The 21,863-nt window shown below is 46.7% G+C and overlaps 1 protein-coding gene across 1 annotated transcript in view; it reads right to left on the bottom strand.

Moving 5' to 3' along the window:
* Window positions 1-21,863, bottom strand: part of LOC121281479 (soluble guanylate cyclase 88E-like) — a 1,149,736-nt gene that overhangs the window by 1,043,666 nt on the left and 84,207 nt on the right. The window contains exons 3-4 of the mRNA XM_041194423.1: window positions 3,295-3,434; window positions 2,466-2,600 (exon numbers count right to left, since the gene is read on the bottom strand). Coding sequence (XP_041050357.1) covers window positions 2,466-2,600; window positions 3,295-3,434 — 275 coding nt within the window. The remainder of the gene's footprint in view (window positions 1-2,465; window positions 2,601-3,294; window positions 3,435-21,863) is intronic.

Here is a 21,863-nt window from a genome sequence, read left to right as displayed (position 1 = left end):
TGACAGGGAAGAATTCAATGAACGGCATGACACTAGGAAGTTCTGAGGAACAAAGGGACCTTGGCCTGTGTGTCCATAGATCTCTGAAGGTGGAGGGGCATGTTAGTGGGGTGGTGAAAAAGGCATATGGGACACTTGCCTTTATCAATCGAGGCATAGATTACAAAAGTAGGGAGCTCATGTTGGAGTTGTACAGAACCTTGGTGAGGCCACAGCTGGAGCAGTGTGTGCAGTTCTGGTCACCACATTATAGGAAGGATGTGATTGCACTGGGGGGAGTGCGGAGGAGATTCACCAGGATGTTGCCGGGGATGAAACATTTAAGTTATGAAGAGAGGTTGGATAGACTTGGGTTGTTTTCGTTGGAGCAGGGAAGACTGAGGGGCGACCTGATCGAGGTGTACAAGATTATGAGGGGCATGGACAGGGTGGATGGGGAGCAGCTGTTCCCCTTAGTTGAAGGGTCAGTCACGAAGGGACATAAGTTCAAGGTGAGCGGCAGGAGGTTTAGGGGGGATGTGAGGAACAACCTTTTTACCCAGAGGGTGGTGATGGTCTGGAATGTGCTGCCTGGGAGGGTGGTGGAGGTGGGTTGCCTCACATCCTTTAAAAACTACCTGGATGAGCAGTTGGCACATCATAACATTCAAGACTATGGGCCAAGCGCTGGTAAATGGGATTAGGTAGGTAGGTTTTGTGTTTCTCACGTGTCGGTGCAGACTCGATGGACCAAAGGGCCTCTTCTGCATTGTGAGTCTGTGATTCTGTGAAAGTGGCAACAACATCGAACCAGCAGGGGGCAAACATGGCTGTGTCTCCTCATCCTCATGGAGAACAGGGTGACGACCATCATTGGAGTGACCATGACTGAGGTTGTGGCCAGTGGTGGGCCTGAGACCATTGAGAATGAGGGTGTGTTCCTAATTAATCCAACTTCTCATATCCCACTTCCCCTGATCCCACAACCTCATCTAACACACAAGCTGCCGATAGTGACAGCCTGTATCTCTTACATCACCCCCTCACCTCTGCCCCCACTGCTCTCCTTGTCCCTCTCTCCTTTCAGGTAGCAGGACCTCTCACAAGGCCAGGTAATGGTGGGACAGCAGAGACAGTGATGATGAAGAAACATTGTCACTGACTCTCAAACTCACAGCCACCAACTCCGATTCTAACAATGTGCAGACTTTAGCAAGTAGTCTAGAGGTGGGATCTACATGTGGTGTGTCGCCACAGGATACTGGATCCAAGACAAAGATGACAGTAATTCTTATACAGAAACTGGCAGGTACTACCTGGGACAGCAGAGCCAAAAGTCTACACATTGCATCACTCAGTCTGGACTACCCAACAGCAGAGTACTGCTACTAAAGCTGGCTCAGGAGCTGCCACACAAATGGGATAGATAATCTACCTCCGGGAAGTCACAAGGACCATTTTGCAGACATTGAGACCAACACGGCTCGAGTAGCTTCCTGAGCAAGCACATATTAAACCTCCCTGACGTCTGCAGGGAAAACATCCTCCTCAACGAACACCACTGGTTGACTGACTGCTAACGAAGCACTCCCATTGACACAAGATCTCACAAAACCCTCACACACCCATCAGAAATCCCGAACTCCCACTGGAACACCACCTCTTGATGGCACACCTCCTGGTTGACTGGTTACCAACTGCAACCTGATAACTGATCCGAGCGGTGAAGTCCCAGGTTCCTGGAAAATCTGGGCAACCCTCAACCCCTCAAGGGCAGCCCAGGGATGATGTGACCACTCGCTTCACAATTGGAACATGAGGAACAGCTCCAATTGTGACTCTGACCATCAAGTCAGGTCATCGTCCATGTACTGAACTCTTGCCTTGACAGATCCACTCCTGCTGGCATCATAACCTTCACACTGTGGCAGCTGAAGCTGTTGAATGGATTGTTAACCTTGACATCAAACTAGAACTGCTTCCCCAGCCATATCAATAATATCTCCTCCATTTCAATCTTTACCGTATCCATTGCTTCTGCCACCATTTTGTCAGAATTCTCCTCTTAGTCAACACCAATACGCTGTACTCATTCAGTATTCCAGCCATGCCCTGCACTTCAAAGCATATATCACCCTCTGTCCCTAATCAAACCTACCCCACCACTTCCTACACGCTGACTATTTAGATGCTGGTAGAAGATTTTTGAGTGATAAACTAATCTTCTACAGCAGCGACTGACTTCAATACAAATGAACAACTGATGTGTGTGAACGAGAAACTAATTCCCCATCAGCTTCTGTCCACCATCCACTGAGACACACTGGCTCCCAGAGACACAGCTTACTCCTGTACAGAGTTTCTCCATCACTGAAGATTCGGCTAGCTTTCCCTCTTCTACTCTAACGTTTGGGCTCAGTTTCTGGCAGAATGTGTGTTTTGAGGTTGACATCTGCCATCCATTCAGTTCCCCTCTGCTCCCTTACCTCATGGTGACGTGTGAGTAATCACCCACCAATTGTTCAGACAGCACTTCCACATGAATATCGGTGTCATAGAATTGCTTTCCCATCTGTCGTAGCTGACCCATGGCATAGTGAAGATAACCTTTCCGCTTGCTCCTGTCATGACCAGGGGTAGAAAAGAAAGATTTGCATTTATATAGCACTTTTCATGACTATCAGGTATCCGAAAGCACTCTACAGCCAATGAAATGTAGTCACTGTTGTAATGAAGGAAATGTGGCTGCCAAATTGTGCACAGCAAGATCCTACAAACAACAATGTGATAATGACCAGATAATCTTGTTTTTGTAATGTTGATTGAGGCATAAATATTGGCCAGGACATCAGGGAGAGCTCCCCTGCTCTTCTTCAAAATAGCGTCATTGGATCTTTTCTGTTTGCCTGAGCAGGCAGACCTGGAACACAATTTAACAGCTCATCCTTTGACAGTGCGGCATTCCCTCAGTACTACTCAGGAGCGCCAGCCTTGAATTTTGTGCTTAAGCCCTGGTGTGGGACTTGAACCCAGGACTGGTTGACTCAGAGAAGACACTGCTGACACTCTGAGTTCACTCACCTTCAAGTCCCTCATCCTCCTACACCGGTAACCCCTGACCCTTCACCTCCCTCATCTTCCTACACCAGTAACCCCTGACTCTTCACCTCCCTCATCCTCCCACACCGGTAACCTCTGACCCTTCAACTCCCTCATCCTCCTACACTGGTAATCCCTGACCCTTCACCTCCCTTATTCATATATACATGGTTCACCATCGTCTCCCACGTTTACATGGGTATTCAGTATTGGTACCTGTAGTGAAGGGTGACTCCTGTAGCTGACTCCTCCTGACAGAAGAAGGTTGGGGGCTGGACCTTGGGGTAGCTGAAGCGCAGGTACTCGTGTAGATTGTCCAAACCATTCACAAAGTCACGCACATGCCTGCCTAGAACCTGGACAAATGGGGAGAGAGGCATCACTGCATGGTGTTAAAAACTGTAGTATAAGGGTCCGGCACATATAGGGTTAACGTGGGACTGAGTACAGGACTGCCTACACAGGAGACCCACACCCAGGGAGTCATACTAGTGTTGGCCAGAGCTGTGTGCACAAGCAAGCATGGAGACAGCCCCAAGCTTGAGCCCTATAGTGTATATATAGTTCTTGTAGTTAATGAATACGTACGGTTAACCTGCTTAAGACTATAAAGACTTCATTAAAACCTACTGAACAGTAACCAACACCCTACACCTGGTGGCAGCAAATGTAAAAACCCAAAACCTTGCAAAAAATGCAGGAAATAACAGAAACCTGCAAGACTAAAGAAAAATTCGAAGAAGCATTCTGACCTGAGGAAAGCTCAAGTAGCAGACACGCAGAGAAAAATCACCCGGGGGAAGCTGCAAAGAAAGGCTTGGAAGCTGAAGGCAGAAATTTAAAATTCATCACTGCAGCAGAAGACTCTATGGGATCACTGGGAAGTCCAGCTTCAATTCTCAGAGGGCAGTGTCAGCAGACCGAGCAGGGGTGAACTCAAACTTCTAACTTCCAGGGCACAGCAGGTCCTGAGAAACTTTTAAATAGTTCACTGGTCAGAAATTGCCATTTAAAATTCTGTTGGAAAAAACACATTCCCGAGTCACCACCTGAACACGTGATATCCAAGCTCACTCTGAAAATGTAAAAAGTAAAATTAATTTCTTAATTGAGATGAATTAAAGAATAAAGAATCAGCTTTAAAGACCAGCAGAGGCCACGATTTGATGCTTCTGTGACCCCAAAGCACAGCGCTGAAATGGAGACGTCTGCAGCTAGTCAATCCAAGCAGCCATTGTTTCAAACTTTCTCAAGGCTGAGTGTGAGCACCATTGCAGCAAGAGATCACCAGAACCAGCAAGGCAGGTGAACCCTCTGTCTTCAAACTACTGCAGTGATGTCCTGGATCTAAGATGACTGACCTCCAACAACCACAACTATCTTCTTTTGTGCTAGGTATAAATCCAACCAGTGGAGAATTTTCCCCGATTCCCATTGACTCCAGTTTTGCTCGGGCCCCTTGTTGCCACACTCAGTCAAACGCTGCCTTGAAGTCCTTGGCCCAACCATCTTCAGCTGCTTCATCAATGACCATCCTTCCATCATAAGGTCAGAAGTGGGAATGTTCGCTGCTGATTGCACAATGTTCAGCATCTCAGATACTGAAGCAGTCCATGCCTTATTCAGTATGCCTGATAGTGGGCGAAATCATTGCTAAACAAAGAACCAATGAATCGTCAGATAAATTTGAAGAAGTACTGAAATCATTCAATGTTTATTTTAACCTAAGAAGTAACATAATCCTCGAAAGGGCTAAATTTAATAAGTGTGTGCAGCAGCCAGGAGAACCTGCTGACTCATTCATTAATGATCTGTACGTGATGGCTGAAGGCTGCAAATATTGAGATTTTAAATCTGAACTTGTCAGGGATAGAATAGTTGTAGGAGTAGCAGGTGATACACTCTCAGACATGCTGCAAGTGAAGGAATGTCTAACCCTCGAGAAAACTATCCAGGTTGTTAGGCAGTCTGAACTCTGTGTGCAGCACAGATCCATGTTAAGAGGCGAAAGTAAACCATGGTACAGATTAAACCCCATGATCCAGTTTGTTAAACAGCACAGACACCGGGTAACTCCAGGCCAAGGGCAGCAATACCATAAATGACCAGTAGACCGACCATGTCAATGCTGCAGGGCAAAGCGCCCCCAAGGGCGAGATCAATGTCCTGCAATTTCAGCCCAATGCTTTCAATGTAACAGAATTGGACTTAATAATTGCGGCAAACTGTACCAAACATTTAAACCCACAGAAGACCCAAAGAGGATTCATGAAGTCGAGACTGCACCCCAAGAGGACACACAACCATGCTGCTTTGGTAAGGTCAAAGATCCAGGATTTTCATTTGCAATGTAGACACTTTGGTTAATGGCCACCTCACAAACTTTAAATTGGTCACGTATGGTAATTACAGTTTTGATAAATGTAGGACTGTAGCTTTAAGAATAATCCCATGTTGTAAGATCACATGATCTGTGTAAACCAATGAGTTAGCAGCACGGGGAACTTCAAGTAGGGAGATTTCTTCTTTAGTTATAGAGTTAGATGCCCAAATATTGCTACTGCTGTCTTGTAAATAAAGTCAAATTTTTCCACCAAAAAGAGGGAAATCAACTGTATAACAAACTGGTGATGAAGATAATTCAGATCTGGTGCTGCCCTTGCCCAGTGATTGTGAGTATCTAAGATAATTAAAAGGAAAGGAAGATATACTCATCTGAGATGCCACAGTTTGGCAGAATGAATCCCTTTGAGCCAGCCACAGACGATTGGTCTCAATATATAGAGCATCTTGTGTTCTAATTTCAAGCTATCAAAATCATGGGGGAGGAAAAGAGGGGAGTGATTCTCCTGGGTATTTGTGGGAGCAAAACCTACAGTTTAATTTGAAGCTAGACAGTCCCCTGTGCCCCAGATTTGAAGATATTCAATGAATTAGGAGGCCTTATTAAGGGACATTTTCAACCCAAGCCCTGTCACAATTCAGAGGTTCAGGTTCAATTCACGGAATAGAGCCCCAGGGAGACCATTGCTACCTATGTAGCAAAATTAAAAAAACTAACGGGATATTGTAATTTTGGTGAAATCCTGAATGACATGCTCAGAGATTGTTCACTATGTGGCGTGAGGAAGATGCTATTCAGTGAAGATTGCTGGCTGAAGTGAATCTTGATTTTAAAAAAGCATTAGAAATAGCGCTGGTGATGGAAAGCACTGTAAGGGATTCACAAGCAAATCAAGGGGCACAAAATGGCACCATCCTCCTAGTCAGGCAGGAATAGTCGGCCGAAAGTGGCGCAAAAAGCCGGGACTCTACCACGAAGCGGGAATCAGCCCCCGCTAACCGAAAAATGAGAGAAAACAGCTTAGCAACTAAATTAAAAAATAATTTTCATCGATGTGGAAACAATCATTCTTCTAGCGATTGGCAACTTAAAAAGGTAGAGTGTTATTTTTGTCACAAAAGTGGACACATAATGAAACATTGCAAAGCGAGGTTTAAACTGACTTCCAAACAACAATCAAACTCCAATGAAGCCTCTAGTGTAGAAGAGCCGGAAACAACCAACTCTGACATTTATTCCTTATTCAACATGAAAGCTGGGGAGACAGAGCCAATTGCTGTCACAGTGAAAGTGAATAGTAAACCCTTAAAAATGGAAGGAGACACTGGTACTTCTATCACTGTAGTAGAACACATTTTCAGATATTTAAATAAAGGTGCTCAACAATTAAAATCAGAACAAGCCTCTGCCAAGTTGAAAATGAACACAGGTGAAGAAATCCAGGTTATAGATATCACCAGAGTAACTGTTCATTAAAGTCACCAATCGGCACAGCTACCGGTAATGGTGGTAGAAGGTGAAGGGCCATGCCTTCTAGGGTGTGATTGGTTGAAAGAGATTAAATTAAACTGGTCGGATATCTTCCAGTTGTGAGCAGGTGGCCTACCAGAGCTGCTAAAAAAATTACACCATCTTCAGGGATGAACTGGGAAAATCCAAGGCCTACAGGAAAGACTTACGTGGATCCAGAAGCAACCCCTCACTTCTTGAAAGCAAGACCAGTGCCATACGCCCTGTGAGAGAAGGTTGTCGCTGAGCTGAACCGGCTAGAGAGGCTGGGTGCCAGAAAAGGGGTTCAGTCCTCAGAGTGGGCAGCACCCACAGTCCCTCTCCTTAAACCAGAGCAACCAATCCTGATCTGTGGGGATTATAAACTAATGGTTAACAGAACAGCCAAACTGGACAGGTACCCTATTCCCAAGATTGAAGACCTCTCTGCCAAACTGGCAGGTGGGACAATGCATACAATGCTTGACAAGAGCACACATATCAGCAATTGTGTCTTGATGATGCCTCCCTGGAATCTGTGACCATAAACACCCACAAAGGGTTATATCAATATACACGCCTGCCCTTCAGTGTTTCCTCAGCCTGTGCCATTTCTCAAAGGACATTGGAGAATTTACTACAGGAAATACCTCAGGTTGTAGTCTACCTGGACGATGTACTGATAACTGGATTCACAGAAGAGGGCACTTGGCTAACCTAGAGGAAGCCCTAAAACAAGTTTCAGAAGCAGGAGTGCACCTAAGGAAGGAAAAATATGCTTTTCAGGCAAATTAATTCATTTATTTGGGCTACCGGGTAGATGGCCAGGGGTTACATCCTGTTGAAGAGAAGGTTAAAGCAATCAGAGCGGCACCTGCACCTAAGAACATCTCAGAACTTCAATCATTTTAGGGATGGTAAATTATTAGGGCCGATTTCCACCAAATTTATCAGCCGTTCTAGCCCCTCTACATTCACTGCTAAAGAAAAACCAGCATTGGGTTTGAAAGTCACCCCAAGAAGAAACCTTCATAAAAGTCAGACACCTCTTGCACTCTACAAATGTGTTAGTGCATTACCACCCTACAAAGGAATTGGTGCTAATCTGCGACGCATCCCCCTATGGAGTGGGAGTGGTCCTATCTCACAGCATGGATGACGATACAGAGAGGCTGATAGGCTATGTATCCAGGATACTAACCACAGCTGAAAAAAGATATTCGTCGATAGGAAAGGAAGGTCTGTCGATTATTTTTGGTGTAAAAAAATTTCACTGATATGTGCATGGGTGACATTTCATGATAGTATCAGACCACAAAGTACTCTTGGGTCTCCCATAGCTTCTGCACAAATACAAAGATGGGCCCTAATTTTGGCAGCACATGAATACACCTTTGTACATAGACCAGGATTCAGACAGCAAATACCGATGCCCTAAGCCGCCTTCCTTTGCAAAAGATTAATGACCACATCCCACTTACCCAAGAGTTCATGTTAGTGATGAATTTCCAAGGCTCCTCACCAGTCTGTGCCAGGTAGATAAGAACAGTACAAACTTTTACGGTGGAAATGAAAAAGTAAACAGGCAAATCATTGGAAACTAAACTTGCTCGTTTCCTATTTCACCACAGACAACAACTCCCCCCCCCACCATCCCCACACACTACAACAGGAGCAACACCTGCAGAATTACTGATGAGGCACTGTCTTCGAGCAAGACTGAGCCTGATACTTCCTGATTTGGAGGGAAAAGTGGAGAAAAGTCAAGAGAAGCAAAAAGTGACTCAATTGTCGTGAGCGACAATTTACTGTTGATGAAGTAGTATATGTAAAGAACTTCGGTGGAGGACCAAAGTGGTTACCTGGTAAAGTAAGTTCTGTTACTGGACCATTGTCGTACCACATGGAAGTGGAGGGCCGGATCACCTGTAATCATGCGGATCATTTAAGACTAACAGAGATACCCCAACAGAATGATGTTCCACCTGTAACCATCAGTGAAGCAGTAATCAGTTCCTGTTGAAGTTGCTAAACCAGGGGCAGACATGGCCAATATCTCTGTTGGAGTGGAAGATATTGAACTTTCTGTGCCTAATGAGGTACCTGATGTTAATGCGCTTCCAGAGAATGTCTTTCTGACAAAAGAATCTGAAGTTGTAGAACTGCAACATTCCACACGGATCAGGAAACCACCTCAAAGACTGAACTTGTATTTCATGGCCTGTGTAAATACTGTAATGTCATGAGATAAATATCCTTGTAAATACAAAATGCACAGAAAAGTTAAAGGGAGAGGAAAGGAGTAATTTTAGTTTTGAGAAACATAGGACTGTAGCTTTAAGAATAATCCTGTGTTGTAAGATCACATGATCTGCGTAAACCAATGAGTTAGCAGTGCGGGGAACCTCTAGTAGGGAGATAAAAACAAAAAAACTGCGGATACTGGAAATCCAAACCAAAAACAGAAATACCTGGAAAAACTCAGCAGGTCTGGCAGCATTGGCGGAGAAGAACAAAGTTGATGTTTCGAGTCCTCATGACCCTTCAACAGAACTAAGTAAAAATAGGAGAGGGCTGAAATATAAGCTGGTTTAAGGTGGGGGTGGGGTGGGGGGAGAGAAGTGGGGAGGTGTGGTTGTAGGGACAAGGAAGCAGTGATAGGAGTAGATAATCAAAAGATGTCACAGACAAAAGAACAAAGAGGTGTTGAAGGTGGTGATATTATCTAAAAGAATGTGCTAATTAAGAATGGATAGCATGGTACAGATAGCTCTAGTGGGGGTGGGGTAAAATAAGACTAAAAGGGCATAAAAGGTATAGATTTAAAAATAATGGAAATAGGTGGGAAAAGAAAAATCTATATAAATTATTGGAAAAAAACAAAAGGGAGGGGGAAGAAACGGAAGGGGGTGGGGATGGAGGAGGGAGTTCAAGATCTAAAGTTGTTGAACTCAACGTTCAGTCCAGAAGGCTGTAAAGTGCCTAGACGGAAGATGAGGTGTTGTTCATACAGTTTGCTTTGAGCTTCACTGGAACAATGCAGCAAGCCAAGGACAGACATGTGGGCAAGAGAGCAGGGTGGAGTGTTAAAATGGCAAGTGACAGGGAGGTTTGGGTCATTCTTGCGGACAGACCGAAAGTGTTCTGCAAAGCGGTCGTGCAGTCTGCGTTTGGTCTCTCCAATATAGAGGAAACCAAATTGGGAGCAACAAATGCAGTAGCCTAAGTTGGGGGAAATGCAAGTGAAATGCTGCTTCACTTGAAAGGAGTGTTTGGGCCCTTGGACGGTGAGGAGAGAGGAAGTGAAGGGGCAGGTGTTGCATATTTTGCGTATGCATGGCGAGGTGCCATAGGTAGGTATTGAGGAGTAGGGGGTGATGGAGGAGTGGACCAGGGTGTCCCGGAGGGAATGATCCCTACGGAATGCAGCCGGGGGGTGAAGGGAAGATGTGTTTGGTGGTGGCATCATGGAGTTAGCGGAAATGGCGGAGGATGATCCTTTGAATGCGGAGGCTGGTGGGATGATAAGTGAGGACAAGGGGGACCTATCATGTGTCTGGAACGGAGGAGAAGGAGTGAGGGCAGATGCGTGGGAGAAGGGCCGGACACGGTTGAGGGCTCTGTCAACGACCGTGGGTGGAAAACCTCGGTTAAGGAAGAAGGACGACATGTCAGAGGAACTGTTTTTGAAGGTAGCATCATAACAGATGCGACAGAGGCGAAGGAACTGAGAGAATGGGATGGAGTCCTTACAGGAAGCGGGGTGTGAGGAGCTGTAGTTGAGGTAGCTGTGGGAGTTGGTAGGCTTGTAATGGATATTGGTGGACAGTCTATCACCATAAATTGAGACAGAGAGGTCAAGGAAGGGAAAGGAAGTGTCAGAGATGGACCATGTGAAAATGATGGAGGGGTGGAGATTGGAAGCAAAATTAATAAATTTTTCCAGGTCCCGACGAGAGCATGAAGCAGCACCGAAGTAATCATCGATGTACCAGAGAAAGAGTTGTGGAAGGGGGCCGGAGTAGGACTTGAACAAGGAATGTTCCACATACCCCATAAAGAGACAGGCATAGCTGTGGCCCACGCGGGTACCCATATTTGGAGGAAGTGAGAGGAGTTGAAGGAGAAATTGTTCAGCGTGAGAACAAGTTCAGCCAGACGGAGGAGAGTTGTGCTGGATGGGGATTGTTCAGGCCTCTGTTCGAGGAAGAAGCTGAGAGCCATCAGACCATCCTGGTGGGGGATGGAGGTGTAGAGGGATTGGACGTCCATGGTGAAGAGGAAGCGATTGGGGCCAGGGAATTGGAAATTGTTGATGTGACATAAGGTGTCAGAGGAATCACGGATGTAGGTGGGGAGGGACTGGACAAGGGGAGAAGGGAGTCAAGATAACGAGAAATGAGTTCCATGGGGCAGGAACATGCTGACATGATCGGTCTGCCGGGACAGTCCTGTTTGTGGATTTTGGGTAGGAGGTAGAAGCGGGCCGTCCGAGGTTGGATGACTATCAGGTTGGAAACTATGGGAGGAAGATCTCCAGAGGAGATGAGGTCAGTGACTGTCCTGGAAACAATGGCTTGATGTTCAGTGGTGGGGTCATGGTCCGTGGAGAGGTAGGAGGAAGTGTCTGCGAGTTGATGCTCAGCCTCCGTGAGGTAGAGGTCAGTGCGCCAGACAACAACAGCACCACCCTTGTCAGCGGGTTTGATAACAATGTTCAGGTTGGACCTGAGAGAATGGAGTGCAGTAAGTTCAGAGAGAGACAGATTAGAATGGGTGAGAGGAGAAGAGAAATTGAGACGACTAATGTCACGCCGACAGTTCTCAATGAAAAGATCAAGAGAAGGTAAGAATCCAGAGGGAGGGGTCCAGGTGGAGGGAGAATATTGGAGGTGGGTTAAAGGGTCCGTTGAACGGGAAGAGGACTCCTGCCCAAAGAAGTGAGCACGGAGACGAAGACGGCGGAAGAAGAGTTCAGCACTGTGCCGAGCCCGAAATTCATTGAGATGGGGGCGTAAGGGTATGAAACTAAGTCCTTTGCTGAGCACTGAACATTCAGCATCGGAGAGGGGAAGGTCAGGGGGTAAAGTGAATACACGATTGGAAGATGGGGTGGAGACGGAGGGACAGGCAGGGGTGGAGGGTCCTAGATGGGTGTTGGTGTCGATGAGTTGTTGGAGCTTGTGTTCCTTAGCACTTGAGAGAAAGAGAAAAAGTTTCTTGTTGAGGCATCGGATGAGATGAAGAATAAAATGAAACTGGGGGCACGCGCAGCTTTGAAAAAGGTTATGGCAGTGCTGCTGGAGGGAGAGGTCGAGTGTGTTCATATGGCGGCGCATGGCACTGAGTGTGGATCTCGGAATGCGATGGGAACAGCAGTCCGAGAAACGTTTTATGTCCCGGAGATACCTGTAATCCTGGGTGGGTTCGAAAAACGAGGGATGGAATTTCAGTTGAATTCCACGTGGGGTAAGTGGGAGACGGAGACAGTCACTGAGGAAGGAGATATAGCTGTGAAAGCGGGTTTTAGTAAACACCTTGTCAAACACCAGGAGAGAAATGGAAAGCAATGAAGGTGAACAAGGCAAAAGAGAGATACGGAAATCCTGTCAGAGAGAAGTGCAATACTTCTTCAAGGTAGGCATTTCTTGAAGAGAAGTGGGAATTAAACACAGATAAAAACAAAAAAACTGCGGATGCTGGAAAGCAAAACAAAAACAGAAATACCCGGAAAAACTCAGCAGATCTGGCAGCATCGGCGAAGAACAAAGTTGACGTTTGAGTCCTCATGACCCTTCAACAGAACTAAATAAAAATAGGAGAGGGGTGAAATATAAGCTGGTTTAAGGTGGGGGGTTGGGGAAAGAGAAGTGGGTGGGGCTGGTTGTAGGGACAAGCAAGTGATAGGAGCAGATAATCAAAAGATGTCACAGACAAAAGAACAAAGAGGTGTTGAAGGTGGTGATATTATCTAAAAGAATGTGCTAATTAAGAATGGATAGCATGGTACAGATAATGTGGGTGGGGTGAAATAACACTAAAAGGGCATAAAAGGTATAGATTTAAAATAATGGAAATAGGTGGGAAAAGAAAAATCTATATAAATTATTGGAAAAAAACAAAAGGGAGGGGGAAGAAACAGAAAGGGTGTGGGGATGGAGGAGGGAGTTCAAGATCTAAAGTTATTGAATTCAATGTTCAGTCTGGAAGGCTGTAAAGTGCCTAGTCGGAAGATGAGGTGCTGTTCCTCCAGTTTGCATTGAGCTTCACTGGAACAATGCAACAGGCCAACAACAGACATGTGGGCAAGAGAGCAGGGTGGAGTGTTAAAATGACAAGCGACAGGGAGGTTTGGGTCTTTCTTGCGGACAGACCGCAGGTGTTCTGCAAAGCTGTCACCCAGTCTGCGTTTGGTCTCTCCAATGCAGAGGAGACTGCATTGGGAGCAACGAATGCAGTAGACTAAGTTGGGGGAAATGCAAGTGAAATGCTGCTTCACTTGAAAGGAGTGTTTGGGCCCTTGGATGGTGAGGAGAGAAGAAGTGAAGGGGCAGGTGTTGCATATTTTGCGTGGGCATGGGGAGGTGCTGTAGGTGGGGGTTGATGAGTAGGGGGTGATGGAGGAGTGGATCAGAGTGTCCCGGAGGGAACAATCCCTATGGAATGCCGCTGGGGGGTGAAGAGAAGATGTGTTTGGTGGTGGCATCATGCTGGAGTTGGCGGAAATGACGGAGGATGATCCATTGAATGCGGAGGCTGGTGGGGTTTCCAAACTGTCACTAACCTCATCTCCTCTGGAGATCTTCCTTCCACAGCTTCCAACCTAATAGTCGCCCAACCTCGGACGGCCTGCTTCTACCTCCTACCCAAAATCCACAAACAGGACTGTCCCGGCAGACCGATCATGTCAGCCTGTTCCTGCCCCACAGAACTCATTTCTCATTATCTTGACTCCCTTCTCTTCCCTGTCCAGTCCCTTCCCACCTACATCCGTGATTCCTCAGATACCTTACGTCACATCAACAATTTCCAGTTCCCTGGCCCCAACCGCCTCCACTTCACCATGGACGTCCATCCCTCTACACCTCCATCCCCCACCAGGATGGTCTGAGGGCCCTTAGCTTCTTCCTCGAATGGAGGCCCAAACAATCCCCATCCACCACTACTCTCCTCCGTCTGGCTGAACTTGTTCTCACACTGAACAATTTCTCCTTTAATTCCTCTCACTTCCTCCAAATAATAGGTGTGGCTATGGGTACTCGCATGGGCCCCAGCTATACCTGTCTCTTTATGGGGTATGTGGAACATTCCTTGTTCCAGTCCTACTCTGCCCCCCCCCCCCCCCCCACCCCCCCCGCCCCCCACAACTCTTTCTCCGGTACATCAATGATTACTTCGGTGCTGCTTCATGCTCTCGTCGGGACCTGGAAAAATTTATTAATTTTGCTTCCAATCTCCACCCCTCCATCATTTTCACATGGTCCATCTCTGACACTTCCTTTCCCTTCCTTGAGCTCTCTGTTTCAATTTCTGGTGATAGACTGTCCACCAATATCCATTACAAGCCTACCGACTCCCACAGCTACCTCGACTACAGCTCCTCACACCCCACTTCCTGTAAGGACTCTGTCCCATTCTCTAGGTTCCTTCACCTCCGTCGCATCTGTTCTAATGATGCTACCTTCAAAAACAGTTCCTCTGACATGTCCTCCTTCTTCCTTAACCGAGGTTTTCCACCCACGGTCGTTGACAGGGTCCTCAACCGTGTCTGGCCCATCTCCCATGCATCCGCCCTCACGCCTTCTCCTCCCTCCCAGAAACATGATAGGGGCCCCCTTGTCCTCACATCACCCCACCAGCCTCCGCATTCAAAGGATCATCCTCCGCCATTTCCGCCAACTCCAGCGTGATGCCACCACCAAACACAATTTCCCTTCACCCCCCCGGCTGCATTCCGTAGGGATTGTTCCCTCCGGGACACCCTGGTCCACTCCTCCATCACCCCTACCCATCCACCTCCACCTACGGCACCTCGCCATGCATACGCAAAATATGCAACACCTGCCCCTTCACTTCCTCTCTCCTCACCGTCCAAGGGCCCAAACACTCCTTTCAAGCGAAGCAGCATTTCACTTGCATTTCCCCCAACTTAGTCTACTGCATTCGTTGCTCCCAATGCGGTCTCCTCTACATTGGCGACCGCTTTGCAGAACACCTGCGGTCTGTCCGCAAGGAAGACCCAAACCTCCCTGTCGCTTGCCATTTTAACACTCCATCCTGCTGTCTTGCCCACATGTCTGTCCTTGGCTTGCTGCATTGTTCCAGTGAAGCCCGACGCAAACTGGAGGAACAGCACCTCATCTTCCGACTAGGCACTTTACAGCCTTCTGGACTTCAACAACTTTAGATCTTGAACTCGCTCCTCCATCCCCACCCCCTTTCCATTTTTTCCCCCTCCCTTTTGTTTTTTTCCAATAATTTATGTAGATTTTTCTTTTCCCACCTATTTCCATTATTTTTAAATCTATACCTTTTATGCCCTTTTAGTCTTATTTCACCCCACCCCCACTAGAGCTATCTGTACCATGCTATCCATTCTTAATTAGCACATTCTTTTAGATAATATCACCACCTTCAACACCTCTTTGTTCTGTGACATCTTTTGATGATCTGCTCCTATCACTGCTTACTTGTCCCTACAACCACACCACCCCCATCTTCTCTCCCCCCGCTCCCCCCCACTACCTTAAACCAGCTTACATTTCACCCCTCTCCTATTTTTACTTAGTTCTGTTGAAGGGTCATGAGGACTCGAAATGTCAGCTTTGTTCTTCTACGCCGATGCTGCCAGACCTGCTGAGTTTTTCCAGGTATTTCTGTTTTTGCTCTAGTAGGGAGAGTTTTTCTTTAGTTATGGAGTTAGATGCACCCATATGGCTGCTGCTGCTGTCTTGTAAATAAAGTTCAGTGTTTCCACCAAGAAAAGTTGCCTGGAAAATCAACTCTGCAACAACACGGGAGGCAGTGTTATGGTCTTTTTGTACAAAGAACTGTGGCTGGGGGGCCCCTGGCTTCAAATATTGAACACACTGCTCTATGGGCCCAGAGGATTCCACCTTCTGGTCATAAGCAAGATCTGGAACCATTAAGGTATGGGTGCAAACAAATCTTCAAGCTAATATTTATCATTCGTAACCAGTCTATCTTTCTGGAGCACAGCTGCCTGTTTAGCCCTGAATCTCCTCAAAACATCAGAAGATGTCAAGACAACCACTGTCGTAAGTTAAACAGAGCTGCAAGTTCCTGAGAACTCAAACAGAAAGAGTGTTCTGACCGGAACTTTAGCTCTGAGCTGTCTTCTCTCTTTGCAGAGCCGGTTTGTCCATTCTCATTACAGATGTCGGAAAGCCCTCACTGGTCAGACCAGCCAACTACTCAGTTGGTTATCATGACACCTCCAATGGAAGTTAGACAAGAGAGCAACCAATAACCAGAAAAGCCTCAACCTCTGGCTCTGACGACTCTTGTTGAGGTCAACACTGCGACCACAGAGCAAATACTGCCAGTCCCAGCCAACCTGACAAGGCCACAAACGATGCTGGAACCAAGTAGCAGCCTCCATTGCCGACAGCACACCCCACTGCCAAACACAAAGGTGAGCTGACTTAAAAAAACACATCCTCAAAACAGGAATGGCCATCAGAGGACATCACGATGACCCACAAGGTGAAGAAAGAAGAGGAAAAAACAACATGGAGATGAGCACAGCGTTCATCTGCCCCACAGGAAATGGGATGGAGCAACACAACCTATCACCACAACTGCCAAATCGACAAAGAGCAGTTCGATAATAAGGAATTGAAAAAGTGCTCAGTCTTCAGCATGTTAACCGTTTGTATGTATTAACTGCAAAAGCTATGTGCTTTTTAAAATTCATTTATGGGATGCAGGCTTCGCTGGCTGGGCCAGTTTTTATTGCCCATCCCTAGTTGCTCTTGAGAAGGTGGTGGTGAGCTGCCTTCTTGAACCGCTGCAGTCCATGTGGTGTAGGTAAACCCACATTGCTGTTAGGAAGGGAGTTCCAGGATTTTGACCCAGCGACAGTGAAGGAACAGCGATATATTTCCAAGTCAGGATGGTGAGTGACTTGGAGGGGAACTTCCAGGTGGTGATGTTCCCATCTACCTGCAACCTTTGTCCTTCTAGATGGTAGTGGTCATGGGTTTGGAAGGGGCTGTCGAAGGAGCCTTGGTGAGTTCCTGCAGTGCATCTTGTAGATTGGCCACACAGCTGTTACTGTGCATTGGTGGTGGAGGGAGTGAATGCTTTTGTGGATGTGGTGCCAATCAAGTGGGGCTGCTTTGTCCTGGATGGCGTCGAGCTTCTTGAGTGTTGTAGGAGCTGCACTCATCCAGGCAAGAGGGAAGTATTCCATCACACTCCTGACTTGTGCCTTAGTTCAAACATGGACAAAAGAGCTGAACTCACGAGGTGAGGTGAGAGTGACTGCCCTTGACATCAAGGCAGCGTTTGACCAAGTGTGGTGGACAGGCTTTGGGGAGTCAGGAGGTGAGTTTCTCACTGCAGGATTCCTAGCCTCTGACCTGCTCTTGTGATCACAGCAGTTATATGGCTAGTCCAGTTCAGTTTCTGGTCAATGGTAACCCCCAGGATGTTAATAGTGGGGGATTCAGCGATGGTAATGGCAATGAGTATCGAGGGGCGAAGGTTGGATTCTCTCTTGTTGGAGATGGTCATTGCTTGGCACTTGTATGGCACAAATGTTACTTGTCACGTGCTTGCCCCAAGCCTGGATATTGTCCAGGTCTTGCTGCATTTGGACATGGACTGCTTCAGTATTTGAGCAGTTGTGAATGCTGCTGAACATTGTGCAATCATCAGTGAACATCCCCACTTCCAACCTTATGATGGAAGAAAGCATTGATGAAGCAGCTGAAGATGGTTGGGCCAAGGACACTACCCTGAGGAACTCCTGCAGTGATGTCCTGGAGCTGGGATGACTGACCTCCAACAACCACAACTATCTTCCTTTGTGCTAGGTATGACTCCAACCAGCGGAGAGGTTTCCTCTGATTCCCATTGACTCCAGTTTTGCTAGGGCTCCTCGATGCCACACTTGGTCAAATGCTGCCTTGATATCAAGGGCAGTCACTCTCACCTCACCTCGTGAGTTCAGCTCTTTTGTCCATGTTTGAACTAAGGCTGTAATAAGGTCTGGAGCTGAGTGAACCTGGCTGAAACCCAAACTGGGCATCAGTGAGCATTTTATTGCTAAGCAAGTGCTGCTTGATAGCATTGCTGATGGCCCCTTCCATTACTTTACTGATGATGGAGAGAAGGCTGATGGGGAGGTAATTGGCTGGATTGGATTTGTCCTAATTTTTGTGTACAGGACATTCCTGGGTAATTTTCCACATAGCTGGGTCGATGCCAGTGTTGTAGCTGTACTGGCATAGCTTGGCTAGGGGTGTGGGCAAGTTCTGGAACACAAGTCTTCAGTACTATTGCTGGAATATTGTCAGGGCCCATAGTCTTTGCAGTATCTAGTGCCTTCAGCCATTTCTTGATATCATGTGGAGTGAATCGAATTGGCTGAAGACTGGCATCTGTATTGCTGGGGACCTCCAGAGAAGACCGAGATGGATCATCCACTCAGCACTTCTGGCTGAAGATTGTAGCAAATGCGTCAGCCTTATCTTTTGCACTGATGTGCTGGGCTCCTCCATCACTGAGGATGGGGATAGTCGTGGATCCTCCTCCTCCAGTGAGTTATTTAATTGTCTACCACCATTCACAACTGGATGTGGCAGGACTGCAGAGCTTAGACCTGATCCATTGGTTATGGAATCACTTCATTCTGTGTATGTCTTTTTCATATCCAACAGCCCTCTAGAAGTGCATTACATCAGTTAGTAACTTCCATCCAGTTTTTCCTGGAATTTGACCTCTCCAAGACCTATGGACACCGCATCTGCTATAGTTGTGGGCAAGAACGGGTTGTAGTGGGCAAAAATGTCAGTGGAGGACAGTATCACCTTCATGCGAGTGAATGCTTACTCTTGATGAGGGTCCCAGCACTCTGTCTGGTCTATCTTAAGCAGATGCCTCAAAGGTTCTGTGACCTGTACCAAATTTGGTCAAAATATTACCAGCTGGTTCACCATTCCCAAGAATCGCTGGAGGTCTGGAATCGTGGATAGAGTTGGGAACTTGCTAAGAGCTCTAGTTTTCTGTGGATCTGCTGTGATGTCTTTATTGCTGACGATGTGGCCCAGGAAGCCTGGAGGACTCATTCAGTGTCAGCCATGCTTCCTGCAGGCACTCTAAGACAGCAGTGAGTGTCTTGTCCTGGTCCTCCAGCATTGTATCATGAACCAATACATCATCCATGTGGCAAATGACCCCCTGTAGGCCCTGCAAATAGGCCAACATCGTACGTTGAAATGCTTCTGGCAGCAAAGTGATTCTAAACAGCGGGCGGTTAAAGCAGCATCTCCTGAAGGTGGGAATGAATGTGGACAGCAGCCTGGGCTCTTCATCAAGGGAAAGCCACTGTTGTCATCCAGCTTTGAAAATACCGTGCTCTTTGTGAATTTAGTCAGGCTTTCATCCACTGAGGACATGGGATGTACTTTGCTGGTTTCATTGAGCTGTGTCAGGGCGATGCATGTACCGATGGAGCCATTCGGTTTGGGGATTGGACCATTCTGGCAGAGCATGTGGTTGGTCATGTGACTGGGGAGATGACCCCCATGTTCATCACCTTGTCTAGCTGCTGCTGCACATGCTTTATGAGTGGGTGGGAAAGCTTTTGTGGCATGAATAGGCACATGGGTTTAGCATCCTCCCTCAGTGTGATCTTGTACAAGTTTTTCAATCACGCCAGTCCTGTAAAGACCTTCAGGAACTCACTTGGAGACAGGCCCTTGTTTGTTGAGCTTGTCAATTTTTTGTAGAAGGTTAAGTTTGACTGAGGTGTTGCGGTTGGGTAGTGAACAGTACTGGTTGTGGACCACAAACAGGGTCTCTCAGATTCTTTTATTCTTGTACCACAGTGTCGCCTGCAGGGTGCGTTTCACCAGAAGCTGTGTGCCTCCTGCTCTGTATAAGTGTGTTGTGGGTGGCATCAGCCATTGGTCACCAGCCATGGTTCCCTATCAACAGGGCCATAACACTGAACTCCGTGTGCAGAACAGGCCCATGGTAAGAGGCGAAAGTAAACCGTGGTACAGAGTAAACCTCATGGTCCAGTTCGTTAAACAAGAGACACCGAGACACTCCAGGCCAAGGGCAGCAATACCCTAACTGACCAGCAGAGTGATACCAGCCCCCATGACCAATTTAAAGTTTGTGAGGTGGCCATTAACCAAAGTGTCTATATTGCAAATGAAAATCCTGGATCTTTGACCTTACCAAAGAAGCATGGTTGTGTGTCCTCTTGGGGTGCAGTCTCGACTTCATGAATCCTCTTTGGGTCTTCTGTAGGTTTAAATGTTTGGCACAGTTTGCTACATTTATTAAGTCCAATTCTGTTACATTGAAAGCATTGGGCTGAAATTGCAGGACATTTATCTCGCCTGTGTGGGCGCTTTGCCCTGCAGCATTGACATGGTTGCTCTACTGGTCAGTTATGGTATTGCTGCCCTTGGCCTGGAGTGACCCGGTGTCTGTGCTGTTTAACAAACTGGATCGTGGGGTTTAATCCGTACCACGGTTAACATGGATCTGTGCTGCACTAACAACCTGGATAGCGTTCTCGAGGGTTAGACGTTCCTTCACTTGCAGCATGTCTGAGAGTGTATCACCTGCTACTCCTACAACTATTCTATCCCTGATAAGTTCAGCTTTAAAATCTCAATATTTGCAGCCTTCAGCCATCACGTACAGATCATTAATGAATGAGTCAGCAGGTTCTCCTGGCTGCTGCACACACTTATTAAACTTAGCCCTTTCGAGGATTATATTACTTCTTAGGTTAAAATAAACATTGAATGATTTCAGTACTTCTTCAAATTTATCTGACGATTCATTGGTTCTTTGTTTAGCAATGATTTCGCCCACTATCAGGCATACTGAATAAGGCATGGACTGCTTCAGTATCTGAGATGCTGAACATTGTGCAATCATCAGCGAACATTCCCACTTCTGACCTTATGATGGAAGGATGGTCATTGATGAAGCAGCTGAAGATGGTTGGGCCAAGGACTTCAAGGCAGCGTTTGACTGAGTGTGGCATCAAGGGGCCCGAGCAAAACTGGAGTCAATGGGAATCGGGGAAAATTCTCCACTGGTTGGATTTATACCTAGCACAAAAGAAGATAGTTGTGGTTGTTGGAGGTCAGTCATCTTAGATCCAGGACATCACTGCAGTAGTTTGAAGACAGAGGGTTCACCTGCCTTGCTGGTTCTGGTGATCTCTTGCTGCAATGGTGCTCACACTCAGCCTTGAGAAAGTTTGAAACAATGGCTGCTTGGATTGACTAGCTGCAGACGTCTCCATTTCAGCGCTGTGCTTTGGGGTCACAGAAGCATCAAATCGTGGCCTCTGCTGGTCTTTAAAGCTGATTCTTTATTCTTTAATTCATCTCAATTAAGAAATTAATTTTGCTTTTTACATTTTCAGAGTGAGCTTGGATATCACGTGTTCAGGTGGTGACTTGGGAATGTGTTTTTTCCAACAGAATTTTAAATGGCAATTTCTGACCAGTGAACTATTTAAAAGTTTCTCAGGACCTGCTGTGCCCTGGAAGTTAGAAGTTTGAGCTCACCCCTGCTCGGTCTGCTGACACTGCCCTCTGAGAATTGAAGCTGGACTTCCCAGTGATCCCATAGAGTCTTCTGCTGCAGTGATGAATTTTAAATTTCTGACTTCAGCTTCCAAGCCTTTCTTTGCAGCTTCCCCCGGGTGATTTTCCTCTGCGTGTCTGCTACT

The sequence above is a fragment of the Carcharodon carcharias genome, chromosome 8 (assembly GCF_017639515.1).
Source record: "Carcharodon carcharias isolate sCarCar2 chromosome 8, sCarCar2.pri, whole genome shotgun sequence".
Taxonomy (NCBI): domain Eukaryota; kingdom Metazoa; phylum Chordata; class Chondrichthyes; order Lamniformes; family Lamnidae; genus Carcharodon; species Carcharodon carcharias.
The sequence above is the reverse complement of the archived record's forward strand: the minus strand, read 5'-3'. Positions and strand labels throughout refer to the sequence as shown.